This window comes from Aptenodytes patagonicus, unplaced genomic scaffold (genome assembly GCF_965638725.1).
Source record: "Aptenodytes patagonicus unplaced genomic scaffold, bAptPat1.pri.cur scaffold_645, whole genome shotgun sequence".
Taxonomy (NCBI): domain Eukaryota; kingdom Metazoa; phylum Chordata; class Aves; order Sphenisciformes; family Spheniscidae; genus Aptenodytes; species Aptenodytes patagonicus.
Genome location: NW_027472539.1, coordinates 1 through 9,232, shown reverse-complemented (window position 1 = coordinate 9,232; position 9,232 = coordinate 1). Strand labels below are relative to the sequence as shown.

Here is a 9,232-nt window from a genome sequence, read left to right as displayed (position 1 = left end):
GCGGGGGGGCCGGGGGGGGTGTCCCAAGGCGGGGCGGGGCCCAGGGCCTGGGGACGGATCCTGCAGCGGGCGGCAGCACCGGGCACCCGCCCCAGGCACCGGACTGTGGCAGCCGGGACCCCCCCAATACCGGGACCCCCCCAATACCGGGATCCCCGGGGAGCCTTGTGTCCTGGGACCCCCCGTCACTGGGACCCCCCCCAATTACAAGATGCCCCCCAGCACCGGGACCCTCAGGAGCCTTGTGTCCTGGGACCCCCCAATACTGGGACCCCCAGGAGCCTTGTGCCCAGGACCCCCCAATACCGGGACCCCCCAGCACCAGGACCCCCGGGAGCCTTGTGCCCTGGGACCCCCCAATACCCACCAGTACTGGGACCCCCCAATACCGGGACCCCCAGGAGCCTTGTGTCCCAGGACCCCCAAACCGAGCCCCCCCTGGTGCTGGGGTCCCCAGGGACCGTGCACCCCTGGACCCCCCCCCCCCCCCCCCCCCCCGGTACCGGCACCCCCCCCAAGCCCGTGTGTCCCAGTTGGGGACCCCCAGTGCCGGTCACTCCAGGACCCCCAATGTCACGACCAGGACATCCCCCCTCCCCCGTTTTTGGGGACCCCCCCCTCCCGGCATGGGGTGAGGACCCGCGGGGGGGGGGCTCTCCGTCGTCCCCTCCCCCCTCCAACCGTCACCCACTTCCCCCTGGGCTGCGGAAGGAACCCAGGCGTCCTGCCCCCCCCGCCCCCACCCCCGCCATTATTGGGGGGGGCCCAGGCAACCGGGGGGCACCCAAAGGCCGCTGTTCGGGGGGGATGGGACTCACAAAGGGATCCCCCCCTTATACCTGGGCATGGGGGACACCCCTGTCCCCCAAAACCGGGAGCGGGGCTCCTGTCCCACTGCAATGGGGGGGGGGCCCATTTCCCCTCCCGGGCATGGGGGGGGGGGCCCTGTCCCACCCCAGCATGGGCTTGGGGGGGGGTGCCCCTGTCTCCCCCAAACTGGGTATGGGGAGGTCCCTGTCCCCCCACCCCGGGCTCGGGGTGCTCCCCCCTTGCCACCCCCCTTACCTCGCCACCAGCCCCCCCCGCTCAGTCCCCGGGGGGGGTCTCCTGCCGCTGGCCCACTGGGTGCCCCCCGGCTCCATGGGTGCGTGGGGGGGGGACACGGGGGTGCTCCCGCCCCGGCCCCCCACCTTCCTCTACCGGCTTCCTCTAATGAGCCGCCCCGGGACGAGCGGCCGGGGGGGGCCCCCACTTCCCCCCCAGAGCCCCCTGACACTGTGTCCCCCCTGGGGAGTCCTGGGGGGGGGACACTGAAGGGAGGGGGGGCTAGTAGAGCAGCCTTGGGGTGGCTGGGGGGGGGGGGGGGCTTGACCTGACACCCCCCCCGCTAAGTGCAGCCCTGGGGGGGCACTTAGGGACACCCCCCCCCCCCCCCAGCCTTGGGAGAGGTGCCCCTCACCCCCATAGGGAGGGGCAGCTCCATGGTGGTGGGGGGGGTGGTCTTGCCCCCCCTAAAGTGTCCCCCCCCCCGCTCTGACCCTTGACCCCACTGTCCCCCCCATCCCACAGAAGACCCAGGCGTCCGAGCAGCCCCCCCCCTTCCTTCCCCACGGCGGGGGGGGGGGGGCCTGTACCGGGGGTGTGTGTGTCTGTACCGGGGGGGGGGGTGTGTCTGTACCGGCGGGGGGTGTCTATACCGGGGGGGGTCCCTACCGGGGGGGGGGTGTGTCTGTACCGGCGGGGGGATGCTGATACCCCCGGCGGGGGGGGGGGGGTGTCGTGCAGCGCTCCCGGCCACCGGAATCCGGGTGGGCTCCGGGGTCCCGGGGGGGGGGGGAGGGATGTTGGGGGGGTCCCGAGGGGATCCGGTTTTTTTTTTGGGGGGGGGGGGGTGTCCCCCGTTACCTGCCCCGCATCCTGCGGTGCCGCTCCTGGACGCTGCGGCTGAGGCGGAGGCGGAAGGTGGGGGACCCGCCGGGGGGGCAGAGGCCGGGGGAGCCGGGGGGGGGGGCGGGCAGGAAGGTCTCGTCCTCAACCCCCCCCCCCTCAAATCCCCCCGGCCGGAGCAGGGGGGAGCGGGGCAGCTGCAGCCCCCGCCGCCGCTCCCCGGCCATGGCAGCGGGGGGGGGGGGCGGGGTAGGGGGGGCCCATCCCCCGGTGCCGCCCCGGGACCGCCCGCCGCCGGGAGTGGGGGGAGGGACCGGCCCGGGGCTTCGCGGGGGAGAGTGGAGGGGGGGGGTGTGTGTCCCTGACACCCCCCCCCCGGGGTCCCTGAGCCCCCCCTGGGGGACCCCGAGTCTCACCTGGGGGTCCCTGCGCCCAGCCTGGGGGTCTCTGAGCACCCCCGGGGGTCCCCAAGTCCTGTCCGGGGGTCCCTGAGCCCCCCCCGGGGGTCCCTCTACCCTTTTTGAGGGTCCCTGTAACCCACCAAGGTCCCTGAGCCCCCCAGAGGTCTCTGCACCCTGCCCGGGGGTCCCTGAGACCAGCCTGGGGGTGCCTGCGGTCTTTCCGGAGGGTCCCTGAGCCCCCCCGGGGGTCCCTGCACCCTCCCCGGGGGTCCCCCCAGCCCCATTCACTGGGGACCCCTGTGGGAACCTGCAAAGGGGCCGCATGGGCGTCCCAGCCCCCCCCTCACCATCACCCCCACTCTGCACTCCCCCCCCCCCGACTCGCACCTTTGTCCCTGGGGTGGGGGACAAGGACCCCGCTTGTCCCTGGGGAGGGGGTCCAACCCCCTGTGTCCCCCAGGAAGGGGATCCGGACCCCCTGTCCCCCAGGACCCCCAGGAGAGGGGGGGTCCAGCGGGGCCCCAGGAGCCATGGCTCAGCCCCCCCAAATCCCGCACAGCCCCATCGGGGCTCGCCTCCGTCCCATCCCGGCCCCATCCCGGCCCCGTCCCGGCCCCATCCCGGCCTCTGGCGTGACGGGGACCCGCGGTGACCCGGCTCTTCCCGAAAGCCACGTGGGGCCGGAGGCTTCCCCCCCTCTGGGCTAATCCTGACCAGATGGGCCCAGCTTGTCCCTGTCTCCGACCCTGTCCCATGTCCCCACCCCTGTCCCCATCCCATGCCCTCGTCCTTGTCCCCATCCCTGTCCCGTGCCCCCATCCCATTCCTGTCCCCATCCCATGCCCTCGTCCTTGTCCCCATCCCTGTCCCGTGCCCCCATCCCATTCCTGTCCCCATCCCATGCCCTCGTCCTTGTCCCCATCCCTGTCCCGTGCCCCCATCCCATTCCTGTCCCCATCCCATGCCCTCGTCCTTGTCCCCATCCCTGTCCCGTGTCCCCATCCCCATTCCTGTCCCCATCCCATGTCTTTCTCCCCGGCCCTGGCCCATGTCCCTGTCCCCGTCCTTGTCCCTGTCCCCATCCTGCCCCCCCCCCCTCACCCCCAGCAGCCTGGGGGGACCCCTCGTCCCCTGAGGGTACCCCCGACCCCCAACCTGTCACCTTTCCCAAGGGATTCGGGGTCCCCTCGGCTTCGGGGTTCAATCCTGCACCCCGCTTTTCCCTTTGCAGAGGATCCCCCCACGGTGCCGCCTGCACCCCACAGCGAGGGGTCCTGAGGGGGCCTTGGGGGGGGGGTGTGTGCAGACCCCCGAGGGGGTCACAGCCCCCTGTGCCCCACAGCCCCCTGGTGCCCCACAGCCTGCCCACTCCTGTGCCAGCTCCAAGCCCCCCAGCACTGCACCGGGACCCGGGGGGGACCCTGGCCCCAGGGGGACCCCGGCCTCATGGGGGACTCTGGCCCCATAGGGAACCCCAGCCCCAGCGGGACCCTGGCCTCATGGGGGACCCCAGCCTCATGGGGGACCCCAGCACTGTGGGGGTCCCCAGCCCCATGGGCGTCCCCGACCTCATGGGGGACCCTGGCCCCATAGGGGACCCTGGCCCTGTGAGGTCCCCCAGCGCTGTGGGGGACCCCAGCCTCATGGGGGACCCCAGCACTGTGGGGGTCCCCAGCTCCGTGGGGGTCCCCGACCTCATGGGGGACCCTGGTCCTACGGGGGACCCTGTCCTCATTGGGATCCCCAGCCCCATGGGGTCCCCCAGCCCTTGTCGGGGGTCCCCGGCCCCATGGAGGACCCCAGCCTCATGGGAGTCCCCAGCACTGTGGGGGTCCCCAGCTCCGTGGGGGTCCCCAACCTCATGGGGGACCCTGGTCCTACGGGGGACCCCGTCCTCATTGGGATCCCCAGCCCCATGGGGTCCCCCAGCCCTACAAGGGTCCCTGGCCCCATGGGGTCCCCCAGCCCTTGTCGGGGGTCCCCGGCCCCATGGAGGACCCCAGCCTCATGGGAGTCCCCGGCCCGTGGGGCCCCCATCGGGTGCAGCACCCATCCCCCTGGGGCTTGCAGGGGGCCGCTGCGGGGGGCGGGGGGGGAGCCGGGGGGGGGCTGCGCAGGCAGCGGGGGGGTGGGGTGGGGGGGGGGTGGTGACTCACAGCCGGCAAATTTAGCAACCGGCTCCGGGGAGGAAAAGGGCTTTTTGGGGATTTTATCGGGATTATTTCATGCCTCGGGAGCCGCGGCTGCCGGGCAAGAGACGGGGGCGGGGGGGGCAGCCGGGCTGGGGATCCTCGGGGACGGGGACCCCCCCCAGCATCCCCAGTGTCCGTTTTGGAGTGTGTTTATCCCGAGTGGATTGGGGACCCAAGGGTGCGCTGGGGGTCACGGCTCCTTCCCTCCCAGTTTGGGATGCGGGATGGGATCCTGCCAGGGTGATTCGGGGGGTCCAACATCCCAGAAGTGGGGTCCCCGCTCCCCGCTGGAGCCGGGCGGGATGCGGTGGTCCCCCCCGGATCATCTCCGGCGGTCCCTGGGCGCCCGCTCCTCCGGCCTCATCCTGGAACGGCCAGTTTGGGTCTGTCCCTGTCCCCGTCCCTGTCCCCGAGGGGGTGCGGGGCGGGGAGGGGACCCCAAGGTCCCCCCGCGCGGGACGGGGATGGAGACAGGATGGGGACAGGGATGGGGATGGGGGTGGAATGGGATGGGGATGGGAATGGGGACAGGGATGGGATGGGATGGGATGGGATGGGATGGGGATGGGAATGGGGACAGGGATGGGATGGGATGGGATGGGATGGGATGGGATGGGATGGGATGGGGATGGAGATGGGGACGGGATGGGGATGGGGACGGGATGGGATGGGATGGGGACGGGAATGGGGATGGGACGGGGATGGGGATGGGAATGGAATGGGATGGGGATGGGAATGGGGACAGGGATGGGATGGGATGGGGATGGGGACAGGGATGGGGACAGGGATGGGATGGGATGGGATGGGATGGGATGGGATGGGATGGGGACAGGGATAGGATGGGATGGGAATGGGGACAGGGATGGGATGGGATGGGATGGGGACAGGGATGGGATGGGATGGGATGGGATGGGATGGGGATGGGGACAGGGATGGGATGGGATGGGGACGGGAATGGGGATGGGACGGGGACAGGGATGGGGATGGGGACAGGGATGGGGATGGGGACAGGGATGGGATGGGATGGGGATGCGCTGGGAACGGGAAAAGGGTGGGGATGGCGATGGGACAGAGATGATGATGAGGATGGAGATGGGATTGGGAAGGAGGTGGGATGGGGAGAGGGATGGGGACTAAGAGAGGACGGGGATGGGATGGGGACGGGAGAAGGACGGAGATGGGGATGGAGACAAGGATGAAGACAGGATTGGGAAAGAGATGGGGTGGAGGCAATTGGGATGGGGAGGAGGAAGAGCTGGGGCTGGGGCCGGGGCTGGGGCCTAAGGACGGGGATGAAGACGGGATGGGGATGGGAAGGGAATGGGGAAAGGTTGGGGCTGAGGATTGGGAAGGAGATGGGACGAGGACAGACGGGATGGGGACGAGGAAGAGGTGGGGATGGGGACAGGAATGGGGATGGGATGAGGATGAGGATGGGCACAGAGATGGGATGGAGACGGAGAGGAGGAAGAGCTGGAGACCGGGAAGGAGACAGGGACGGGGACAGTCACCAGCACGGGGACATCCCCGCACCCAGGACCACCGCTGGCATCCCCCCCGCCCCTGTGCAGAGGGACCCCCGGCCTGGTGCCACCATACCGTGCCATACCGCACCGTACCGTGCCGTAGCGTGCCATACTGTGCCATACCGTACCGTACCGTGCCGTACCGTGCCATACTGTGTCATACCCTACCACACCGTGCCGTACCGTGCCATACCCGTGCCGTGCCGCATCGGCCAGCGCGCCCGGCCGGCCCCGGGGGCGGCGAGAAGGGGCGTCCCTGCTATTCCCGGCAGCCGGCGCGCACGGCTCGCCTGCCGGCGCGGGATTTCCTCCCGACCAGGATCTGCTCCGGGAGCCGGAGACAAACGTGAATCACTTTTAATGGCCGCAGGTGACTCATCCCCCTCGAAAAAGATTACGGCACAGCACAAACGCCGGAGGGGCTGTGATGGGCGGCGCGCGGCACCGCCGCCATCACCGCGACCCACTGGCGGCGCGAGGTTGGCGTCGGTTTGATTACTATTTTTTTTTCTTTCTGAAAAAGAAAGGAATTAAAGCAGGAGGAATTAATTAGGGCGAGGGCTACAGCAAACCCGGGAAAAGCCTCCGGGAGCCGGTGGCGGCCGGCCGGATCTTGGCATTGCCGCGGCGAGCTGGGCTCTGGCCGTCCGCCTCTACCCCGGTGAAATCTCAGCTTGGGATTTCACGTTCCTTTTGCTTAATTACACTAATTGCTCCAGGAAGGGAGAAACCCGTAAGCGAGGGTTGAGCCGGTTCTTCCCGGTTGAACCGTGCCGGCACCGGCAGCGGGATGGGGATGCCGGGATAAGGCGGGGGGGGGGAGGTCTCGCCCGTCCACCGGGTCTCACCGATGGGGGTTTAATGTGATGCCATGGTGGGGGGGGGGGGGGTCCGGCATCCCAACCTCTGGATTTGGTGGGGGGGGGGGGGGCCGCAGCCCCGGTTTTGCTGGGGAGATGCCAGCTCTGCCCGCGCCCCATCACCCTCCCCAGCCGCTCGCTGCCCGACAGCCGTCTCGCAGTGGGGGGGGAAACTCCATCGGGTAAGGGAGGAAGAGGAGGAGGAGGAAGGAAATTAAACCCCCAAGTCCCGACCATCTGCTGAGCCTCCTGTGCATAAATTAGCTCCCCTAATGAAGCCGGAGGTGCCGCTGCTCCCTCGGCTCTGCCGGAAGGACGTGGTGCCCGGCACATGCTGCCGTCGCGGCACAACCACCCGTTGGCGCATTCCCAAGTTGTTTTCCCCAAAAAACTTCCCGACTGGGAACAGGCAGAGCCGGCACCGGTGCCAGACAGATCCCGGGGGGGGGGGGGGGGGGGGCGGTTGAGGTTTTTCCCCCCTGGTTTGGGGGTGCTGCATCCGTCCCCCCGCATCGAGCATCTCCCGATCCGGCACATCTCCCAAGTACCGGCACGGCGGCTGGATCCTGGCAGCCCCCGACCCCGGCGTCGGGATGGGGACCCCCCCCACCGGCACCCGAGGGTCCCACTGGTGGCTGTGCCGTGGCCGGCTCTGCTCATCCCCCCCCCCCGAGAGCGGGTTCATCCCGGCAGAGCCGGCGGCACGAGGGGGACACCCCGAAACCATGGCTGCTGGGATGGGGGTGCCCTCGGTCAGGTCTTGGGGGGGGTCCCTGGACACCCCCAAACCCCACCAGGACCAACACCCATGGGGTGCCCACAGGCGGGGGGGGGGAAGTGCCGGTAGCTGTGGCTGTGCCGGTGCCGGTGCCCCCGTCACTGTCCCCGGTGCCTGGTGGGGGACCCCGGGAAGGGTCTGGCCAGGCTGGGGGTCTCGAGGGACGTGACCCCCCCCGTGTCGCTGCCGCCCCCCCCTCTCCCACAGCAGCCCATGGGCCGGATCCATCCCCGGCACCGGCATGGCCACCGGCTCCCTTCCACCGCCACGGTACCGGGATGAGAATGATGCTGGGGGGGTCCCGCCTCCGGTACCGGTACCGGGATCATGCTGGGGGGGTCCCTCCCGCCACCTCCGGTACCGGGATAATGCTGGGGGGGTCCCTCCCGCCGCCTCCGGTACTGGTACTGGGATGATGCTTGGGGGGGTCCCACCTTTGGTACCAGATGATGCTGGGGGGGTCCTGCCACCACCTCTGGTAGCGGGATGATGCTGGGGGGGTCCCGGGGGGGTCCCTCCCACTGCCTCCGGTACCGGTACCGGGATCATGCTGGGGGGGTCCTGCGACCACCTCCGGTACCGGGATAATGCTGGGGGGGTCCCTCCCACCGCCTCCGGTACTGGGATAATGCTGGGGGGGTCCCTCCCGCCGCCTCCGGTACCGGTACTGGGATGATGCTTGGGGGGGTCCCACCTCCGGTACCAAGATGATGCTGGGGGGCTCCTGCCACCACCTCCGGTACCGGGATAATGATGGGGGGGTCCCAGGGGGGTCCCTCCTGCCGCCTCCAGTACCGGTACCGGGATAATGATGGGGGGGTCCCTCCTGCCGCCTCCGGTACCGGTACCAGGATGATGCTGGGGGGGTCCCACCTCCGGTACTGGGATGATGCTGGGGGGTCCTGCCTCTGGTCCCGGTACCGGGATGATGCTGGGGGGGTCCTGCCACCACCTCCGGTACCGGGATAATGATGGGGGGGTCCCGGGGGCGTCCCTCCCACCGCCTCCGGTACCGGTACCGGGATGATACTGGGGGGGTCTCACCTCCAGTACCGGGATGATGCTGGGGGACTCGGGGGGGGGGGGGGGGATCCCCGCCGCTGTCACCTACCGCTTGCCGGTGCCGGGGGTCCCGTGGAGGGAGGAGGGCCAGGACATGCGGGATTTCCGCAGCCCGGGCCGGTCCCCGGTGTCGACGGCGTCCGCCCGCTCCATGGGCCGGGGCCGGGGCCGGTCGGTGTCGGAGAAGCCGCGGTGGCAGATGCGGATGGGGGTGCGGGGCTGGCGCCAGAGGTGCTGGGGGGGCTTCAGGGTGCTCGGGCCCTCCCGGGCCACCGGCAACGACAGCGAGAGGCTTTTTCTGGACCCCGGCACCGGCTCCATCATCCGCGGTACCGGGGAGAAGCGGGGACCCCGGAGATGCTCCCGGTGCCGGTACCGGTGCTGCTGCCGGTGCCCGACCCGGTGCCGGTACCGGAGCCCCCTCCCGGTGCCGGAACCGCTCCCGATGCCCGACCCGGTCCCGGTGCCGGTACCGGAGCACCCTCCCGGTGCCGGAGCCGCTCCCGGTGCCCGACCCGGTCCCAGT

At 70.6% G+C, this 9,232-nt stretch overlaps 1 protein-coding gene across 1 annotated transcript; it reads right to left on the bottom strand.

The window, feature by feature from the left end:
• Window positions 1-6,349: 6,349 nt before the first annotated feature.
• On the bottom strand, window positions 6,350-9,157 carry LOC143174052 (3',5'-cyclic-AMP phosphodiesterase 4A-like). Its single transcript, XM_076364142.1, has 2 exons — window positions 8,756-9,157; window positions 6,350-6,520 (listed from the first exon to the last, which is right to left on the bottom strand). Exons 1-2 carry the CDS (start codon window positions 9,028-9,030, stop codon window positions 6,505-6,507), a joined length of 291 nt encoding a protein of 96 aa, XP_076220257.1. The 5' UTR covers window positions 9,031-9,157; the 3' UTR covers window positions 6,350-6,504.
• Between the last annotated feature and the right edge of the window lie 75 nt (window positions 9,158-9,232).

Coding starts and splice junctions, on each gene's coding strand:
- LOC143174052 (XM_076364142.1), bottom strand. CDS start 9,030: ATGATGGAGCCGGTGCCGGGGTCCAGAAAAAGCCTCTCGCTGTCGTTG.